We start from the raw sequence: 21,374 nt of genomic DNA, 5'->3' as shown, positions 1-21,374 counted from the left end.
GCTCCTGGGCTGTGCCTCGTGTGTGCTTTCACTGTCATTTTAGTGTGAGCTGAGGATTGCTAACCTCGTTTTAAGGCAGACTAACTGAGGCCTTCTGCAAATGGGAAGTGAGGCATAGCACTGTGAAATGATTTGCTAAAGGTTATCCAGCTGTGACTGAGAAAGTGCGCTCCCGTTCTGCCGCAAAAGATGCCACAAAAGTGTAAATGTTAATAGTAATAACTTTCTCTGTATGTGTTTCTGCTTTGCAAAATTATATCTCCACCAGGGGACTTGTTAATGTCAACGTCATTCAGTTTTCATGATCACCACTTGAAGTGATCAGTCAGCTGTGTGGATCTACAAATTGCTCCCTTGCAGCCAGCCTCTTAGTCTAATGCTCGGGTGACAGTCAGCTGTAAGGATCAGACTCGAAAAGATGCCTTTGATTTTCCTTTGATGTTTCTGAGCCAATGAAGAATTTCACACAGCCACTGGGTGGTAGGTGAAGATCCCTTCTGTTTGTGGGAAGCCAATTATAACGCAGCTGACCCGCTTTGACCTTAACATGACTGGCAGGACATCTGGGATGTCCTTGCGAGGCAGAGCTGGCTCACTGGATGTACCTAACTAAGGGCACAGACCGATTTGTTTGTCTGGATGCAGCAAACATTCCAATACTGTGATTATAATGGAGGCTGCACAAATTGATCCCGGTTGGACAGGGCGTATTTATTTGCTTGCACTTCAGTATCATTGCCAACACGTGAGGATGAACAGAGTTCACCTTTAGGATTTAATGAAAATGAGTGGGAACAACTTACGAGAAGAACAGGTGCTAGTTTCTGAGCCTCTCTACCGGTTCACTCTTTCTCCTCTTTCATTATTTGTTGTGGTGAATAAGGGTATTCACCTCTTACTTCAGATGTGAGACCAGCTAAAGCTTTTAAAAACCTTGACAAACAAGCATCGAGAAGGAGGCTATTCGCCATAACGCTTTCTGGAGTAAGGCACACGCTGGGAGAGAAGGAGAGAGGCACAAAGAACTAACCCCGGAGGGGAGGCCAGTGGGACGTGAGAGAAGAGCTGCAACTTTTTAACCTCTGTTAGAACGAATTGGGCGGAGGTTGCTTTGCGATTGCCGGCAGTAGTTTGGCGGGTTGACGGAGGTGTTTGCCGCCACGCGCGGGCCCCCCGTGCGAGCCGCACAGTGCTCGGGAGGGAGGGATGAGCATCCCGCGGGCCGGACGGCCGGACTACAGCCCCCGTCATGCCGCGGCGCGGGCGGGCGGTGGCGGCGGAGCGCGCGTGCGCCGCCAGACGTGGCAGCAGCCGCAGCGGCGGCGGGTCCGGAGCGGTGCGGGCGGCGGCGGGATGGCACAGCCGGGGCAGGGCGCGGGCACTGCGCGGCGCCGCGGGCGCCTCCCGCCGCTGCTGCTGCTGCTGCTCGGCCTGGCGGTGAGTGGCGCCGGGGGGCGGCGGGGGCGGCGCGGGGTGTCCCCCCGTTCCCCGGGCCGGGGCGGGGGCGCGGCGCGGCCGCCGGAGTTGGGCGAAAAGTTGGGAGCGGGACGGGCCCCCCCCGGGCCGGGCGCGGAGGCTGCGCCCGCCGCCCGCACCCGCCGCCGCCGCGGGCGAGCCCGGCTGGGCTCGGCACAGCCCGGCATGGCCGGGCTCCGGCAGCGCTCCGCCCGGGTGTCTCCGCAGCCCTCAGCCCGCGTGCTGCGCTCCGGCTTCCCCGTCTCCCTTTCCCTCCGTCTCCCAAAACGCCGCCCGGAGGAAGCGCACCCCGGCGTGCGGCGGTGTCTCCCCGAGCGGCTGCGGGCGGGGGCCCCCCGGCTGCCCCGGCCCCGGGGGCTCCGGCCGGCGGGCGCTTCGCTCCCAAGTTTCGCGTGGAAGGCTTGTGCGGCGGCAGAGGGTTTCCAGAGGGTTTCCCGAGGGTTTCCCCGGCGGCGGCTGTGCCGCAGCGGAGCCGCCTCGCTCGGCTTTGTGCACCTGTCCGCCCCCGGCACCCCCCGCCCCTGCGCCCCTCGCATGTGGCGCTCTCCATCTCGGCGCATTCCGGAGGACCGGGCTATGTTCCATTGACATTACACTAAGTAGAGCACTGCTTACCTCAGGGAGGCTCCTCGACTTCCAGAAATATTTTAAAGTCTGATTTTTTATTTTTTTTTAATCCACAGAATTTAGCATAAATAGCTCAAAAGATTGGTGAAGCCGTGCTTTAAAGCACTGCTTTATTCACATTATTGTCATGGACTACAGTTCATCCTTCTGCCTGGACAAATGGAGTTAATAATTAATGAAAAATTACGATAATTTTTTTTTACTCGCAAGTGATTTGAAATGTATTTGGAAATGCGTGACCGAGGAGTGCTCATCTAATTCATACAAATCAAGTGTGGAATTGCTAATTGCCCTATGCTTATTCTGTACTAATATTAGAATTGCCATTGTGGGACAGAAAGTATCAGCCCTGTCTGATGTAGCCTTTTGCCCCTGTCAGGGGCATAGCTGTCTGCTCCTTCAGGAGGAGGGAAAAGAAATGCTGTGCATCCTGAACAATTTTTGTTTTGTTTTAAGCTTCATCTAGAAGCACAGACCTCTGCTATATGCACATTATTGATTTTAAGTGAAACTGAAGTCAGGCTGAACTCTCCCTAAAATGTTGGAGAGGTCTTAGTGTAGCTTTTTTCCCCCATGGCTCATCGTTAATATACACAGTACTTTTCTCAATGATACTTGTGGCAGTGCATTCCTCAGATTAAGTATATACTGTGGACCAAGCAGAGTTACAACTAGATTGAATTTTCTCTTCATTCAAAATAACTAAACACATGGAGTTATTTCTGGTATTTCCTACTATAGCCTCTGTGACTGTCAGACCTTATCTTACTGTAGCATTCATTTTATGTTAATGTAAATATTTTTCTGGAACTTCTTTTTGTAGATTAAAAGATTTTTTTTTCCCCCCAGCTTTCTTCATACAAATCTGTTGTTCCTAACTATTCCAGTTGCCCTCTTTGGACCTGTCATGTTGCAGAGCTGGTATCTTTGAGATGAGCAGAGCGGGCCTGCCGTTGTCAGTGAAATTATACAAAGCCATTTTAATTTATCCACGTTATTCTCTCTTACCTTTCTTAATTTGCCACAGCATTTTATTTGCTCTGTGATGCTGCATGCAGAGCAGATGTCTTCATTGAGCTGTTGATTCAGCTAATTCTTTCCCCTTTGCTGTGTACAAGTAGTTTAAATTATTTCTTCCAATTTGCATTATCTTGCACTTGAAGGTGTGATTTTTCATCTTGAAATATGTAACTCGCTGTACTCCAGGATTGAAAAACTAGCCTACAGCTGTGACATTGCAAAAGCTGCTTTTAAATTTTTCTTGAGTCAATGTTTAAAAAGTCATAGAGGCTGTTAAATGAGGACATTTTCAGTGTGTAAAGTTAAAGTGAAGGTAATGCCAGCTGCTTGGTAGGTCAGTGAGAACATTCTTTCCTTCCAGCCGGTCCTTTTTCATGCACCCAAATGTGTTTTGTTTTTTGTTTGTTTGGGTTTTTTTCTGGAAGTGCTGAATACTTGCAGTGTACCTGAGACAGCAGCTAGAGTTGTGCAAGCATAGCACTCCTGAAAAATAGGGCTCATTTTTTGAAGCAAAATTGGAGGTAGCTTCGAAGAATTGAAATCCTTATCTCTGTAAGACTTCCTGCATATGGAAAAGGAAACCTACAAGGCTGGATGAAGAAAACATTTCAGTATCTTCTAATGGAAGATGTTTATTTGTTATCTTTAGCATCACTGTGAGTATGTGACACACACGAGGAAGAGGCTGCAGTGATCTCTGCCTGCTGTAACGTCTTATTTCTTGAATGATTTGGAGAGTCACAAGGAAGTTGAAGGTTAACTTTACAGATACTTCCTTGTTTGGTATATCAAGTAGTTGACTGTATTTCATGCTCAAAGGACTGAATTTACTGTTCAAGGCATTGTGAAGGAGTTTTATGCCGCGGCGGATTTGCATTTCCTCTGATATATCAGGTACTGTCCTTTCCCTAGCAGAAAGCAGCCACTGCTTCCATCAGGATCATGCATCTAGGGTACGTTTGCTTTGCAAACACTGGTGAATGTTATCTCATGCCAGCGTGGCAAAGATCAGTTTGTCTTCCGAGTGTTGGCTTAATGACAGAGAAACTGAGTCAAGAGTCTGACCGACAGCCTTTGGGAAGCAGGCTTCTTGACCTGCTGCCAGTCAAACCCAGTGCCTCCAAAGAAGGGCTTGGCGGGAACATTTGAGGCTTCCAGCTCCTCAAGTACTTCCTCTCTCCTTACCAGTAAGGTACAGGAATGCAGTGGTGAGCACTGACACTGACTTGTGACCCCAGGCCTGCAGGGAGTGCTGAGGCACGATTCACTCTGTTGCAGGTGGCTCTGCAGCGTGGCAGCAGTGGCTTTGCCTCGAGTGGGTTTGCAGGCAGGGCGTGAACACTGCTTCTCCACTGCAGTGCTCAGGTGTTGTTTCCCATGGTGGCTTTTGGGCTTGAATTCAGGAGTGTCTCTTCCCATCCAGTTACTGTTTGAACCACAGGAGCCTCTTTGGAAAGTGTTTTGTGGCAGTCAGAGGGAGGGGATTGCAGAGACAAATCCCTTACTTGCTTGTCTTCTTGCCCCCTTCCTACTTTGTCTGTTCCTTCTTCAAAATACTAATTTGTGAAACGGTGACATGGGATATGCTCTGTCTCCTTAGATGCCCTTCCCAAATTAAACATTGGCTTTGTTACTCAACTCCATACCTTATGGAGTGATGTTTTCAATCCATTGACTTTGGTGCCAAAGTACCTGTTTACTTCAGAGGCCCTGGGATATTGCCACAAGGGTGGTATGGTCATCAGAAATGGTCTTTCTGCCCAGCAGTGAGTTCATGGTGTCACAAGCAATTGGTGATGGAAGAGGTGCTTGTTCTATTGTTGACCATTTCTTTTGCTTTTTGGTGATGCAGTTCCTCTGTTTCAGTAAAACAGAGGTAGTGTGGCCTTTCTTCAAAGTTGTGGTTGGAGGTCTGAATGGAGAAGCTTGGTGATTCTGGTTCCAAATTACATTACACAAACTAGCATTGCCTTAAATTTCTTCATGCAGACAGGGTCACTTTGGAAGTAAGTTATTGTTTATCTTGATTCTACCACTTTTTCAAGCTTGTGAATGGCAAAAAGTTGTGATGACAGAGAAGGTGTTTAGTTTTGGCATTGGTAGCTGGTAGCATTGGTGGAGGGTGCTGTGACTTGTACACTGCAGAACACAGATAACAAAGGTAATCTCATTTGTGACTGCCTTGATGATGTCCTGTCTGTTGTCTGTGGGTTTAGAGTCATGCAGCCTGTTTGCTGGGTGACTGCAAATAGACTCTTTCTCTCCCCCTCCTCACTTTTGCAGGATATGGCACTCCATGACTGTGTGGTTGTGAGCTGCTCTAGGATCAGCTGTGTGCCAGTTTGTTCTGATGCTGCCTCCCTTTTGCCTCTTGCAGATCACTTCCTTTCTGTGTGAATCTCGCTCCAACTATTAAAATTAAGCTTCGTCTCCTAGCACCTGGCAGAAAAATGTGAGGATTAATTAGGTAACATTCGTGCAATGCTTTGAAGATAACAAGTGCCATATAAAATGCTAGGGATTTTCAGGTGGCATTTTTTGCCCTCTCTTCCTTATAAGTCCCATTAATAGTGTTTTTGTCTTCTTTTTATAGTACCTCCTACGTGCTTCTTGAGTAGGTGGTACTTCTTTAAACTTCTTGAAAACCTAATTTTTTATTGGGGGATTATGTAGCATATGCTTTGCTCATGCCCTTAACTTTTGCAGTCAAATGTGCTCATTCAGAAGTGATATCTGAAACATTATTTCATCAACAGCTTGTTTAATATATATATATATATTGCGCCAGTGCCTGGCTTGAAGAGAGAGCTTCACATTCATAATAAGGAGAAAGTTCTTTGTCAGCATTAGTAATTGACCCTATTACAGTCAGTTGTTACTTAGTAAATAGTTGCACGGGTTTTCCTTCACAGAGCATTTGAAACCCAGTGATAAACCATACAATTAATTTGCTACACAGAGCTCTTAAGAACATCCTTTAGTATAGACTATTATGCCCGTAGCTTAAAAGCCAGTGTTTAAGAACAATATGAACGGTAGAGTCTAGTCAAATCTTGACGTCTCCATGGTATTTTTCACTATCTTCTATATTTGGAAAGTGAACATAGCAGGCACCATGTTAAGTGGAATGCCTTATTTGTAGCAGTCTTCAGCCTAAGAGTACCAAGACACTGTTTCAGGAATTTAATTTGCCTTTCTTTGAAAACAAAAGAAAATATGGCACTTGGCTCTTGGAGATATGACCCCCCCCCAACAAAATGTCAGTAGTGCTTCAGGTTTTTTGTTCCTGGAATGGCTTGAGGTGAGAATTAACCGATCTGGGTTATGTACAGAATAGGACTGTTTCTTCCACAGAGCTTGTGGGAAATGAAAAAACTCAAGAAGTACCTGGTGGGCATGTCTGCAAATGTAAATCTGTTGGGCAAAACCATGGTTTTCAAATGCTGTCAGTCTTCCAGTGCAGGAGTTGTTGATCTTCCGGTGTGTCTGCTGGAGTGCTCCTCACCTGGCCATCCCATGCTGCTGTAGGCATGGAAGTTACTGCTCCCCACTGAGACCGTGTATGGCTTTTTGGATCTGTGACACACAGCGCTCCGCAACCTTTGTGCTGGGGGTCCTCAGCGGGTTGCAGTTTGGGAACCCCTGCACAGGTGGCTGGGAGATGATGGTTTTGTGGTTTCAGTGGGATTGCAGAGGCTACTGCAGGGGCCACCTCAGTTGTGACCCCTGAAGTCTGAGACCCAAATGCTACCCTTTCTCTTCCCCCCTCATTCAAATAATAATTTCTTACGAGGCTTCCTTGAGGTACCTTTGGGTAACAGAGATAACCCTCATCTGATTTGATTAAAACGTTTCTACAGCTATTTCAGATATTAATCATGAATGAAAAAAGGGGACTGTCCTACTTATCACTATCAATCTCGGAAAGCATTTGTTACAAATGGCTCAGTGATCAAAGCAGTACAACCCTGAATGTAAATAGCAGCAGAGGGAGGGCTCCTGAGTGAAAAGCAAGCAATTATGGCACAAGGTCAAGAGTGGTTTGTATGATGAACAAGGAAGATAAAACATCTGCAGTCAAACTGTGATTGTTGTAAACAAGGGGGCTTTGGATTTGAACATCTTGTATTTTTAAGTGAGAACGAACTGGGGGGAAGGAAGCAACGGGTCAGTTTCTCGTTGCGCTTGCCTGGAGATGACTTAGACCCGGTGTTTTCAGTATGTGAATGCTGTCTGCACCACGGGACCTGGCTGTGCCACCGGCTGATCTGCAGGGTTACAAACTTCCATCACCACAAACAGACATGTTCTTTCAAATCTGCCTTCTGAAGTTAAGTCTGCATTCCACCACAGGGCTCATTTTGGGAACTGAGTAGGAAAGACGAGGTGAGATTCTGTCTTCTTGTTGGGATTTCTTTCCTGTTCCTTCCCCCCTCATTTTAATGTGGCAGATGAGACCCTTGTTTAGAATGTGAACTAGTCCCCTCCTAAAGAAGTTAAGAATGAAATTAAATTCAGTCATCTCCATTACTGTTTGGAATTTTGAGCCAGGTTTCCTCTTCAACTATAGTCCTATAAAATACCTTGTCAGACACAATCTGTTTCATGTGCACAGGGTTGCTCATTGATCGTATTTACGGTGGGTTGAATGCTGTTGCACCAAAATGAGAATGACACCAGTGGGCAGCAAAGCTGAGACAGAAATCAAAGTCAATGTCTTGTTTAAAAGTGGGCTTTCAAAATTGTGGTCGAGTGTAAGACTGGGTCCCTGCCAAGCAGCAGGTGTTCTGGAAACAGCGTTGTGTGCAAGTCAGCCCCAGCTATTCTTGATGAATAGCGTGCAAATTGTCTGCCTAATTATACATGTGTTAGTGTGCACATAAAAATTGTATGTTGACATATGGATTCGGGCACCTAAGCACTGTGTCAGCAGCATAAGCATTTGTATTTTTCATGCATAATTTGTGTCCAGGGAAATGTATATTTCATGCACTTGAGCTGAAAGTAGGAGAAATAGGAAATAGTTTTTTCTGTCCCGTGTATAATGCTACGCTTCTGATAGTTCTTCCTTATTTAATTTTGATTTTTATTTTCTTTTTTTTAAAAAAATGTGTGTTTCCATTGCCCTTGATGTAAAATAAATAAATAAGCAATTCTACAGACATGCTGCTTATCCTTAGCAAAAGACCATGCTGTCATGAAGCCTTTGTGGGGAGCAACTCATAAATTGAACTGGGTTCTGTGGGAACAGCAGTTAAGCCTTTATCACATTTAATTTGAATAATAAATGTAAAATATGAAAATACATTCTTGTGGCTGTTTGAAAGATATTCCCTTTTTTCGTTCTAAAATGAGATTCAGAGAAGAGTAAAATTTGAAAAATAAACTCTGCTTTCTCAGATCCTCAATGATTTTGAGAAAACACAGCCTGAGGGATGACCACATTTTTCAATAGTGTCAGTCCTGGAAGTATAATTAGCAAATAGTTATTTGCCTATAACTCTTTGCCTCTGGGTTTCTGAAAGCTCAGATGTTTCTTGGGTACCAGTTCTAAAGGATTAGGGTTGTGGGGTGTTTACTACTCTTTAGCACTTGCATATGTTCAGCAACTCTGCAAGGAATTGTTAGAGAACAGTGAAAAAAAAGAAAATTAAACCTTTTTGACTGATCAGACTTCTCCCACCTAGCTTGCAAGATCATATATTTAAATACATACTTTGAAGAGCAGAGGCAGAGCTAGAACATGGGGGGTTTTGTACCTTCTACTTGCATAGCAGTGTCTCAGCAGTTTTGAATTGACTGTCTTGAGAGTTTGGATTCACTTATGTTTTACTTGAGAATCTTTCATGCATCTTAGACACTACAGTCACATGACTGATGTGTGACCAACACCATAAAAAATTCTGTGAAAATAAATTCAGATTGCAATCTTGAGCTGGGGGAAATCTGCATACTGGAATTGCTATGAGATTTGCATTTCATAGTCTGCCACGTGTAGTTTGCCTTTTTTCTGAATGTCTTTACCAAAGTTTTCTGTATCCAAGGACACCAGGTGACAGTCATGTTTGTTCCAGCTTACCAAGCCAGCCATGGATGAGGACCTGTTTTGCTAGTCACTGTGCACACACAGCATGAAATAAAATAGACCTTCCTTTAGTTCTGTTGCAATTTCTCATTGGCATAACTGGCAAGGGTGGCACAGATGTTTTACATTATTGTGTTAATATGCCTTATACTTTAGCAGGTACTGAGGTGGGCAGCTTCTTGAAAAAAATATTTCGAGTGTTTCTTAACTTTTCAACAGTGGTTGGGAATAGATTTTAAAGCTTTAGGATGCTCAAGTGACAAGAGAGTTTAGCTTGTTTCTTATTTATAGACTTCCATATGTGTGAATGTAGCACTTCCTGACGCATATGAAAAGAGGCTTCCTGCCCAGGAGGGACTGTCACCTTTCTTGACCTTTTCTTTTTTTAATATATGCTCATCTCCTCTTGTGCCCTGGATTTAAACAAGAAGCAGTGTGCTTGATTGGGCAGTGCCTGGCTGGTGAGCTCTCCTGCAAAATGTCTGGAGTAAATCTACCTGACTCATATCTTAAAATTAAATTCATATAGCACAGTACATGCCAATTAGCTTCACCTTTACTGCTGCTTTACCTGTGGGCTGTGCAGGAATATGAGCCTGGTTTTCTGTGGAGAAGAAGAGTATAACTGCTTCTGTAGGATTCTTTTTTCCCATGCTCTTAGTTTCATGTTGTAGACCCAACTAGTGGCTGTAGCCCTTGTGAGGCTGTAGCTGCTGGTACAGTCATGACAGCTTTGGCTGTGGAGCAGGGCAAAGCAGCCCTGGGACTGTTATCTGGTGGAAATGACCGCTTGGTATCGCTTGCCTTCAACGGAGCTGGTTCTTCTGGAGCTTTAACAATAAACCGGCCTCTCGTTTATTCCTGGATAGGGTCTTGATTAATTTCAGCAGGAGAAAGCTTTAGAGTTCGGAACTACTTAATCCTTATCAGTTTGCAAACACCATGTAGTGCAAATGCAAACTGGGAGGTGATGAACTTTCCCACTCAGCCAATATCCTCCCAGTACTGCTGCGGCTGCCTTAGATGTGCAGGCAGGGCGTTTTTGTCCAGTTCTACCCTTGGCTTGGACCTTTTGGGTTTTAGAACCAGGAAAGGCTGCCACATTAATCTTAATTAAAGGGAGATGATGATTTATTCGGCAGGGCTGACTGGCGTGCTCATATGCACAATGCCTTTCACGGTGGGTTTTGGTCTAAACCATAGGAACAGAGAGAGCTGCTGTAGTAAAACTGTGGGAAAATGGGTAACATGTATTGATTTGATACCTGGAGAGGAATTGGGCAGAGTAGCAATGGATATGTGCAATGTGACATGTGTCTCCCTCCAAGCATCTACTGTTCCACCAGCACAGCAAGTTTTCTGTTAGTGACAACACTGACAAGGCAGTAGTTACAACTGTCATTGTTTCCAGAATCCAAGTTTTCAAGAAGTTTATAGCTCTGCCATTATAAGGAAAGGGGGAGGAAAAAAAAAAAGAAAGAAAGTCACTGAAATTGGCAGAACAGCCTTTCCATCTGGAAAATGCCTGTACTCGGAACTGTAGAATGGTTTGGATTGGAAAGGGCCTTAAAGACCATCTAGTTCCAATGCCCCTCTTCTGACCTATCATTAAAAACTGGACAGATACTTTAAATAAAGTTCATAATACCGTTTGGTGTCATGTTGAAAGTGGCTTTTGTGGCTTTTTTTACTCCAATTATTTCTTTTTAGCAGAGTTCATAAACTAGAGTGTCCTTAATTGAGTCCAGTTCCTTAAACTACAGGCAACCTGTAATTCCACCTTTCTCTGTGTTCAGCCTTAGTTCAGTTAAGGCATAAATAAAAATCTAAGACACTTGAATAGTTACAAAAAAATTGAGGCAAAGGGAGAAGTTTTTAAATAAAGATTAAATTTACTATTATATAAATTATTTAGGATTAAATAGATCTGCCCAGAAGTCAAAGTTAGATTAATTCCTTGTATGGCTGAAGTAGGAAGACTGAGCTCTGGATATCTGGAGTTAGAAGAATGTGAGTCTTTTGGTCAAAGTAAAGCATCAAGGATGTTTATGCTGAAAGTAGGGGCTGACTTGCAGTTGTGTACTTTTCCTTCTCACAGTTAGACCATTTGGTCAGCAAGGCTCAGTGGTGGGAATCCTGCCTGTGGAGTGGGGTAACTTGTTCACTCCTAGATTTTATGTTACAGGTGTATTTTCTAGTAAATTTAAATAACCACATATGTCCTGGCTGTTTTGAGGATGACCATTTCAGTTCAGCATCTTTACATTGCCATGTGTGTCCCAGGACTCCCCCCACCCTGCTCTCTTTTCTACATGTAAAAACTTCTGGCACTTATAAAGTCTGTTTCGTAGGTGCAGGTTTTGTTTCTGTGCCTCAGTGATTGTGGTGTTTGCAAATAGCTGTCTTTGTAATGAAGTCTGTGCCTGGGGCTGCACTGTCCTGACTTTGATTGGCTTAGTCCCTTCTTTGAATGCTGCATATTGTAATATATGGGATGCAAGGAAAACAGCCTCTTACTTCTTCACATCCACCCTGGACACATTTTCCAGCCCATCTGGAGTGAGGCACAATCAAAATGAGTTCTGTAATTAAGAAAACCTTGAACCTCTTGTGTGTGTTAGGCAAATGAGCTAAAGCTTTTAGCCAAGCAATTAAGTGTTAAGGTTTTACTGTAAGGTGAATGGAATCTAGATAATTTCTCCAGCTAAGCTTCCCATAATCATTCCATTAGCATGACTTCAGTACAGTGTGGAATGGAGGCAGCATAGCCTGATGGATAAAATTATTATTATTATTGTTATTATTGAATGTTATCGCAGTACAAATGAGCAGTAGAAGCCCCAGCTGACATTATGGTCATAATTTGATAGGAGTTTTACTTTATGACAGACAAACTTTGCTCTGGAAGAGTCGTGATTTAAATAGACCAAAAAATGCAGTAAAAAATAATTTCTTTGCATAGATACAGAACTGAGATGCAGAGAGATTAAATGCTGTGTCTTCCATGTGGCCAGTGGAAGCCAAAGTTGATCTTGTGGCAAAGACACTGCTCTGTGTGTGTGATACAAGATGGACACTGGGAAACATAAGCCCCAATCCAGTTTGGGAGGGTATGTGGGAGAGGGTTGTGCTTAGTGCTGTAATGTGGATGCTGGATTACTTGCATATTCTGTTCTCATTTCCTTTGTCTGCTCTGTGTCAGTGTGGGTTATTTTAGCTTCTTGGCTCTCACTGTCTTTAGTGGGATATCAAAGTACTCCATTGAGTTTGCAGTGTATTTTGAGATCTAGGGACAACAGTGCTCTTGAACTGGCAATTTGCTACTTCTCTTGTTAGAGTATATTAAATTTATATAAGAATTTTTATCTGATTATCTGACTAGGGAACAAACTTCTAAAGGGGATAGCATCAACTAAAACTGTATTTCTTGATGTTGTGTTTATCTCTCCACTTAAGGATGTGTGTTTGGAATGGTATTGGTCTAGTTTCAATAAATCATGTGCATGGCTCTTTTTTTTTTTTTGGCTTTTGCTGATCAAATCAATATGATAGTTTATTTAAGGCAGCGTGCCTCAAGATTATAGAAAAATGTTGAAGCAATTTGCAAAAGCAGTTTGTCTTTGTATTTTTTTCTTTGCATGGGAGCTGTTACTGATGTTTCTGGCTTTGTGTTTCTGCAGGCATTCTTGCCAGCATTCGTGTACTCCTTGAAGGTGTCTCCACTCATTGAAAAAATAAGTGATCACAAGGATTTTAAGAAGCTTCTCAGGACACGGAATAACGTACTAGTGCTCTATTCCAAATCTGGTAAGTCCTCTTCCTTTTTTGTTGGTTTTTTTTTTTTTTTTTGATGTCACAGCTTGTTGTGATGCAAGCAAGGTGTGCACCAAGGGGCTTCTACGTGACTACAAGGGCTTCTTCAGGAATAGTGTCCTTTGTTTTAACTCAGAGGCTCCTGGTGTTTCAAGATTGGAGTCACCTTGATTCGGCCCTCTAATTGCTCTGTCACATTGGCAAAAATGTCCTTTATTCTGGCTTTGTCTCCAGAAATGGCTCCCTGTAATAAGAGCTTTCTAGTGTGTTTATCACAGTAGTTTGCAAGTTTTGATTTCCTGGTGACACTGAAAAGCTTAATGAATAGTTACAGTACTGAAATCAATCCATCTTTGCTTCTGACAGCTTTGAGTGTCCCATGGTTGTCTTTCAGCTTTAATTAACAAAATATAAAAATAAAAAATGAACTGTTGTGTAAGAGGGAGAAATGACTCATCTCCATGTTATGCCACCTGTCCCCTTGAATCTTTTGGTTGTCTTGTCTTTCCTTCAGGCTTTCCTTTCTGGCTGTTTACTTACTTGTTTGCTCTTCCTTTTGCTCTGCTCTGGCTATACTGTTGCCTTGTTTGTTTTGGTGTGTTGTTTTGTGTGACACCATGTAAAATAAATAAACTATCTTTAAACTTCATACACAAGTGCAGAATGGTATTGTGAATGTGGAAGTCACTGGAGAGCAAGAAGTAAAATGTGTCACTATGATTATTTTCTTTATTGTTTTTGTTGTTGCTTCCTTTTCCTTCCTGTAGGCAAGCTGTAGAAGATAATGCTTTGTTTGGGTATTGTGTCCTCCTTTTCTGACCTGTTGCAAAGGTCTTATCTAAATTAAACACAATGATGGTAGAGTTGCTCTGGGTTTATAGTGTATCAAATGGGAGCAGTATATGGTGACTAATATCCTCTTGTCCCCATTGCCCCAGTATCAGAGAATTTTGCAGACAAAGAGGTGCAGGAGCTGCAATAATTAACTTTGTTTCCTAAAGATTATTCTGAAACAGTTAAAATAATATGTGTGACTTATTATTTTGTTAAAAAAATTGTGTTTTGCTATAGTGGGGAACTTTGAGCGCTTGAACTTGGCCAAATGGTTTTGTAGTAACAGGTTCAAAGTAAAAACCATAAAAGAGTTTCTAATACCTTTTGATTTTGAAAGGAACACTTTAGATAAAAAGACATCTGTATTATTCAGCTTCTTAAAGGGAAAATTTTCTTTTTACGCTTAATATTTTAAGTGGTGGTTGCTTTCATTTTTAGTAGCACAACCAGAACACTTCAGCTGTGACACTCATCTAATAAATGTTGCCCTATGGGCATTGTTCAAAAGCCATGTTATAGGGATTTCTTTTTTTTCTGTTTTTGTTATTTAATTGGTTGGTTTTAGCAATCTAAAGCATTGCATGCAGAGCTGACTGTGGGATTAATGTTCCTTCCTAGAACAGTGATCCTTGTACAATTAGAATTCTGTCACCCAGAAAGAGAGGAGAGGAAAAAAAGAGAGAGGAATTTGGAGGTGCAATTCTAATCCCAGATATGCATCCCCCAGCTCTAATGAGATGTTGGCCAGCATCTGATCATGCTGCTGGAAGAAAGTCTTTGCTTCCCAGCTGAGCAGAACTAGGTGACACTTTTTATCTCATTCAGAGAACTCATTGGTTAGGAGGTGTCCTCATCTGCAGATGTTTAGTTCACCTTACCAGCCAGGTGTCCTGCCAGGGCTGCTCAGCTACTGAGTTTTCTGGGACAAATGGGTCCCTGAATGCTTTTATTTTTAAAAGTGTGTTTGAGGGGGTATCCCTCAAATATCCCAATGTCTCTGCTTGTCTACTCTGGTATCTACAGGCCATCACTTTCTCAAATGCTGGAGGCAGGATATTGGTCTACAGGATCATTCGGCCTGACCCAATGTAGACATTCTTACATTCAGATTGTTGAAATAGTTATGGAGATCTGAAAGAGACTCTGGGTTTCTATTTTTTGTTTATCAAGGAAGGAAACAGTTCCTATTAGATTTTTGGGGGGACTGATACTTCTTTCTACCGCTATATTTTTCTCTCTTCTGTATATTTTTAATACCATTTATAAGACTTCTTTGGAATGGAAGTGTTTTGCAAAATCTACAAATGTGGCATGGCATTATAAAAATCTCTGTTGGGTATCTATAATACAGCCAGTTCTTGGAAGTACCTTTTCAGGGTGCTCCTCAGGACTGTTGGTTATTTGAGAATAAAGTGTGTTATTTTCTGTGTATGACAGGGGTAGAATTAGGGAGAGTTAGGCTGAATGCCTTGCCCTTACAGCTGATGAAAGTCCTAAATGAAATTGCTCTAATTAGCAGGCAGTGGCACAAACTGGTTCATGCCCAGCCACAGGGAAAAGGCAATGTTGGAATAGAAACTGGTTTGCAGGAGAAAACACAGTATAGCTCCATAAATGTAGCTCAGGGAGCATGCCTGGAGGTATGAATTTCTGTGTTGTTTTAAGGGGAGAGAGGAAAGGAGCCATGCAGCTTCAGCTGCAGCCAGCTTTCCTTCTAGTTTACAGCAAATTTTACTGATCCCTGTCATACTGGTTTCTTCAAATGAGATAAAATGTTCTTCTGGTGCTTCAGAACAAAGAAGCACACCATTGTGTTCTACTATGTGGAGTAGTAATGCTGTTGTTTATTTATTTTTATTATTTTATTTTGTCTTCCAGCTGCTGCTGCGGAAAGCTCACTCAGGTTATTGTCCAGCGTGGCCCAGGAGGTGAAAGGACGAGGTACTATAGGCTGGATAGACTGTGGGTATGTGTCACATTAGTTTTCCTTTTTTTCCCTCTGTCCTTTTGGCTGTTATTGCTGACTTAATGTTTTTGATGTCTCTGAAACTTTTTCCCTTTAACTGAACCCACATCATTCTGTGTAGTTTCTTCTGTAGGGAGCCTATACCTTACTACCCTCTCTTCCTTTGGACTGGTGGTGGGGAATAATTCTTTTCCTTATGGCTGTTGTCACTTCTCTGACAGGATGTTTTTCACCCCGAAGCTGGAGACCCCAGCTAGCATCACCTTTCATAAGGGACACTGTGGAAACACTGACTGCCCTGGCTTTTCCACAAGCAGAGGCAGGAGGAATCCCACATGTTGTGCCTCAGCTGGAGAGCGATGCAGTTCTGCTCCAACAGCAAATGTTGCATGAGCAGTAAGGCTGTTTGCTTGGTTTTGAAGCGTCCACTCCTTTGTGTTTCACAACAAGATGTGCTTTCTTTTAAAGACTTTCCTCTGTGCTTTCATAAGTTCCTGGCAGTTTTTAATGTGAAGGCAGGGAAACTTGTTTTTGTAAGTGGTTGTGTCTGTGGGGAGGAATGAACAGGTGTGTGCTTTCTGGCTTGCAGATGTGAAAGCCTAACACGTTGCTTTTGGTTTTAGCTTGTGCATCATAGTGCCTCTGCAGCTTTGAGAGATTTGCCTGCAGGTGGCAAGTTCCCCTTCCTGCACTGCAGAGGAACAGCTTGCTGCCTACCTGTGTGTTTGGGTGGATTGCTGTGATATGAACAGATTGTACACTGTATACAAATGTAAAGTCAGCTGTGTACATCATGTGGCTCCCTTAAAATTGTGCTTTGAAACTAACCCTCATCTGTCAAGCAGTGACCCAGAATAAGTCATTGGTAAATCAAAGTTAACGTGTTTTTGTGCTTGGCTAACTTGTGTTGCTCTCCTCCTGCCACCAGGCAGGTATGTGTCCTGTGGAGTCCTCCGCTTCGGCCTTCTGTTTGCGTTCTGCTGGGCTCGTCCAAGTGCACACACACTTTCATCTCTGTCCAACTGGTGGGCAAAGTGTTCCAAGTTATCCTCTGGCAGAAAGCAGGACTGTTCCTTGGAGGTCAGTGAAGCCTGTACCACTTCCCACCTGCTGAAAAGCCAGCAGGTAAATTGTATTGATCCTGATGAGGTGAAGGTTGTGTGGAGATCTGGCATACCTCTGAAATCCATGAAAGCCAATCTCCTTTTCTGACAAAAACAGTGATTAATAATTTTTGGTTGTCAATAGTGAGGGCTAACAAATAGGATACTGAGCCAGCCTCTTGACTTCAGTTTCTAATCAGCCCCATTTCTGACTATGGAGTGGTCACCACCTTTTTGTGTCTTTGGTTTTAGGCTACTCTCTGTTGGCAGAGTTACTGTTCGCCGTGTGTGTGTACCTGACGTGTATACAAGTGCTGGAATGATGAGGCTGTTCATCTGGCCCTTCAAAATGCTGCTCTAATATAACTAAGCAGTAACCATCTCCAGAATTTATTTTAGTTCTGAGTAGGAGAAGGAAAGGTTCTGTGTTTAGGACTTCAGTTTGAAATCCGTGGAAGTTTTGGCACTTAGTTCCATGGGCCAGTCTCCGCTCCTGAGTTTGTTAGTGATGGTGATGGGGAGAGAAATGTATTGTTTGGTTTTGCTGTAAAATGAACTTCAATTCATCAAACCCTAATATGCTCTAAATTTCCAAATGTTGACACCTAGACCAAACTTTTGTTATGGAAGTTACTTGCAAGAAATATATTTTCAAGTCTCCTCAGGTAGTGCTTTAATACATTTCATAGGAAGCTTGGTATCTGCAGTGCCTTTCCTCTGACCACAGTTGGGAAATATTTAAGTTAAGCTTCCTGTATCTAATGAAAGGTGAGTTAATCCCACTCCTGCCAGAGTGGCTCAAGCTATTCTCCATCTGCAAGTGTGCTGGGAAGTTTATTTGCAAGCCTTCATGCCGAAACAAGCAGCCTGGTGAGTGTCATGTCCTAAGAGGATGAGAGACTAGAGAATAGATTAGTAGGTTCCCAAAATTGGCTTTGATGGTGGTACAATCAGATTGCTACTTGCTGAGTGGCAGGCAATGGCCAGTATGCTGTAACATGGCAGTAGGTGTAGTTCTCTGTTGGAGGGTGAAGCAGTGCTTTCTTTCAGACCACTTGTTTGGGAAGAACCTGGAAAAAATAGCTGGGCATTTTTCAGAGATGTCCTTCTATTCTTTTTATCATTCCTGCAGAGGGATGTTATAACAGAGTTTGTGAACTTGCCTCATGGTGCAAGGTGAGCTGGAAGACTGGCTTGCTGTGGTGAAGGAGGTCTTAGCTGATGCTAAGAAACCCCTCAAACAAATAGTTTGAGCCTGAACCAAATTTTATGGTCGATTTGCTTGCTGAGCTTTTGAAGCATTCTGAAATGAATCTCAAAGCGTTGAGGTAACTTCTAAACAATTTTTTTTTTCTTGAAAGGTTTTTTCCTTTGTTTATTGCTTTTTTTTTTTTTTTAAATTGTATACAGGTGGCTGCAAACTGCTGCCCACCTCATTGCAGTGGTAATACCAGAGAGTGCTGTCTGTCACAGGTCACAAAGGGCCAGTTGTATGGCCTGAACAGCTGAGTCCTGCCAGAGTGGCTCAAGCTATTCTCCTGCTGCAAGTGTGCTGGGAAGCTTATTTGCAAGCCTTCATGCCGAAACAAACAGCACACAGATGCAGGGATATTTACAGCACAGGCTCAATTTGTTTTACAAATACTGACAAGAAATGTCTTGTTTGGCAGCAATATTTAGCAGGAAATTTTGGCTTTGCTTTCCGCATCCCGCTGTACTGGGCTTCTTTGCCTTCAGATCCAAGCATTGGCAAGGCTGGCATACATGCAGAGCTGTGGTTTGTGTCTCTGCTTCCCCGTGGCGATGACGGCAGTCCATGCCTTTTCTTTCTTCATCGATGGTGCTTTTTTTGTTTCTTGTCATTCTCCTTCCCATCAGGAGAAAGCAAGAGCACACTGCTCCACTGACTGAGATCATTATGGATTGCTAAGTCTCTGCAGTGTGTGCAGGTTTCTGGCCAGAAGGGGCTGCCTGAATGGCTGGTTTGCATGGAAACTGCTCCTTGGCTTTGGCTTCTCTCGAATCTGTGGTATGAGACAGAGGTTAGATCTGAGGTTTCAGTTCCAGGTTGAGTGGTCTCAAGGAGACCAGGGAAGTTAGTTTTTCAGCATAATGTAGCAGAATACTTGGGTTTCTTGCTGATACAGTTAGTGTGGACTAGAGCAGGTTGCCGCTTATCTTGTCACTTTGAGGCAGGGTAGCCGAGTTCCCCAGAGTGCCTGGGCTTGGGAGATGTGGGGCTGGGAATGCCAGGTGCCTGCCTTTCCTGCTCAGTTGGGCTCACTGGTGCTAATGGCACGCTGGAGCAGGGCCATGTGAGCACGTGCCCAGGGACACCTCTGCATGTGGCACTGCAGATAAGGTCCTTGTTCAGGAGATTTCAGTCCTTTCGACACCTCCTTCTAGACATGAAGGGGCAGCACAAGAATTGCTTGCAGCGTTGAAGTGGTCACTGCTCGCTGCTGTGTTCTGAGATAGCATATGTGGCTCTGTACACAGTTAGACATGAAGCTATTTCAGTTGTGAATAAAAGACCCACCAGTAAAGTACAAAAATACGTTTTATTTTAGCCTTTCCGTGTTTTAATTAGGAACTTCTTGCTGAGGCGTTTGATGTTCAATGAATGGCGGTGTGAGAGACAAAGGAATTTTGAATTAATCATGCCTGGTAAATTGCCTGGTGTTGGGGATAGAGCACAGTGTTGCAGGTTGCTAAATCTTCAGTGTTCCACAGATGGATCAGTCATCTTGGGAGCAGGAGTTTTGGGACTTGCGTCTGGGGAGACACCATGTTAATAGGCGCTGAGAGTTACAGCCTCTGTTCCTGGCGCTGTGAATGAGTCACTTCTTGTTACTTTGTGCTGTTACAAAAGGTGTTTCTGTTTTCCAGGCAACTGGGTAAATATTGCCTGATTCATTAGTCGATGTTTAAAAAGAGTTTGGAGAACTTTGAAAGGAAAAATTCTGCAGCAGCTTGAAAGAGTGCTCTGTAGGGCGTTCAGGTACTATTGGAATGGGCATGTAAAAAAGCAAAGGGTTGGGCTATTTACTGAGTTATTTTTTTAGTTGTAGGTTGATAGAAATTTGGAAAAATTAAGGGCATCATAAGGAGTTGAAAGCTTAAGATGTCTGCAAAAAAGAAAATGTCATGTCCTTTTGTGAGAAAGTGGCTGCTGCTAACTCTAACAGCAGGTTGGAGTTTGTGCTGTATCCCACCACATCTCCCAAAACATTTGTGCATCATTTGTCTTTTGAGGCGTGGTACAGCTGAGGGTAAAGCGTTGATGTGGTCAAGTAAAAGAGGAGTTTTGAGAAAAATAAAAACTCCTGGCAGTTCCTTATAGTGGCAAGTAAAAGGTACAAAGTGATGTGCCTGGGAACACAAAAAGATGGAATTGCCTCTTGAGTGAAAGCCAAAGGTTTTGTTGCTTGTCTTTAAAGCGGACAAAGCTCAAGTCCCAATTTATGATGTCCTGAGGTCTGGTTTTGAAGAATAATCCTTATAAAGTTACTCTCTAGCCTTCTTGAGTGGGTTTTGTGATAGGCAACGGTATGGCCAAGGACTGATGTTACTTGGAAGAGTGTAACTAGTTTGGATGAAGTGGAAAGAAAGTAAAATGGCTTTTTTTAAGAGAGGAAAATGTGCTTGGCAGGTTATAAAGCGCACTGTGGTCGGATGCAGCTTTGAAGAGGTTGAAAGTAGCTCTTTCCATCCTGAGTATGATTTAGTGAACACTCGTGGGTTTTCTTGTTAGTGAATTGTTTCGAGTTTTTTATTAACTCTAACTCCTGCCCAATTGTGGATTGGTATTTTCAATAAAACACCCATTTCTTTGGCTCTGGGTAATTATTCTCTGCTCAAACTTGCATGGTTCCCTTTGCTGTAGGTCCCAAACATAAACAAAGCTGTGTGATTTCCATCTGCTGTCATAACGCGTGTGCTTGGCTTTAGCACATCAGACTGCTAGGAAGAGGAAATGCCATCTGGTTAAAATGTCTGACTAATTTTCGTTTGGTTTTAGTCCCACTTTTTCTGCTTTAGTGTGTCATTCTTTTAGTCCCTTTTGTGTGTCATGTGCCTTGTTCTTGTAGTGCCCATCCCCAATAATTGTTGTAGCAGTCCCATGACACTTAACATAGAGGTAAGACCATAATTTGGCTGATAAAGAAGTCCTTTCAAGGCTACACAGCTAAATGTGCTGGTTCACGAGAGAGCCAAATCTCATGAGTAGTTGTCCTTTCTGGGATAACCCCCAATATCTGTGTTTATCTGCCTTTTAGATGAAATCTTGACAAATTTCTAATTTCCTAATGCATTGATACGGAAAGGCTTTACCCATACACACAATCATAGAAGAATGTGTTTAATACTTTGACATAGCAGGGAGAAATTTCAGAAATAAGGCTGCTAGTACAGATGGTGTAAAGTGTCATTTTGCTCTCTAGTTTTT

At 43.2% G+C, this 21,374-nt stretch overlaps 1 protein-coding gene across 1 annotated transcript in view; it reads left to right on the top strand.

Annotated features, from left to right (window-relative positions):
• The first annotated feature begins 769 nt into the window (after positions 1 to 769).
• PDIA5 (protein disulfide isomerase family A member 5) overlaps positions 770 to 21,374 on the top strand; it is a 101,640-nt gene continuing 81,035 nt past the window's right edge. The window contains exons 1-3 of the mRNA XM_051787623.1: positions 770 to 814; positions 12,889 to 13,015; positions 15,734 to 15,821. Of these exons, the coding sequence (XP_051643583.1) occupies positions 779 to 814; positions 12,889 to 13,015; positions 15,734 to 15,821 (251 nt within the window). The 5' untranslated portion in view covers positions 770 to 778. The remainder of the gene's footprint in view (positions 815 to 12,888; positions 13,016 to 15,733; positions 15,822 to 21,374) is intronic.

The sequence above is a fragment of the Manacus candei genome, unplaced genomic scaffold, assembly GCF_025592945.1.
Source record: "Manacus candei isolate 608988 ecotype Guabito, Panama unplaced genomic scaffold, ASM2559294v1 h1tg000023l, whole genome shotgun sequence".
NCBI classification, from domain to species: domain Eukaryota; kingdom Metazoa; phylum Chordata; class Aves; order Passeriformes; family Pipridae; genus Manacus; species Manacus candei.
This window is presented reverse-complemented; position numbering and strand designations above follow the sequence as displayed.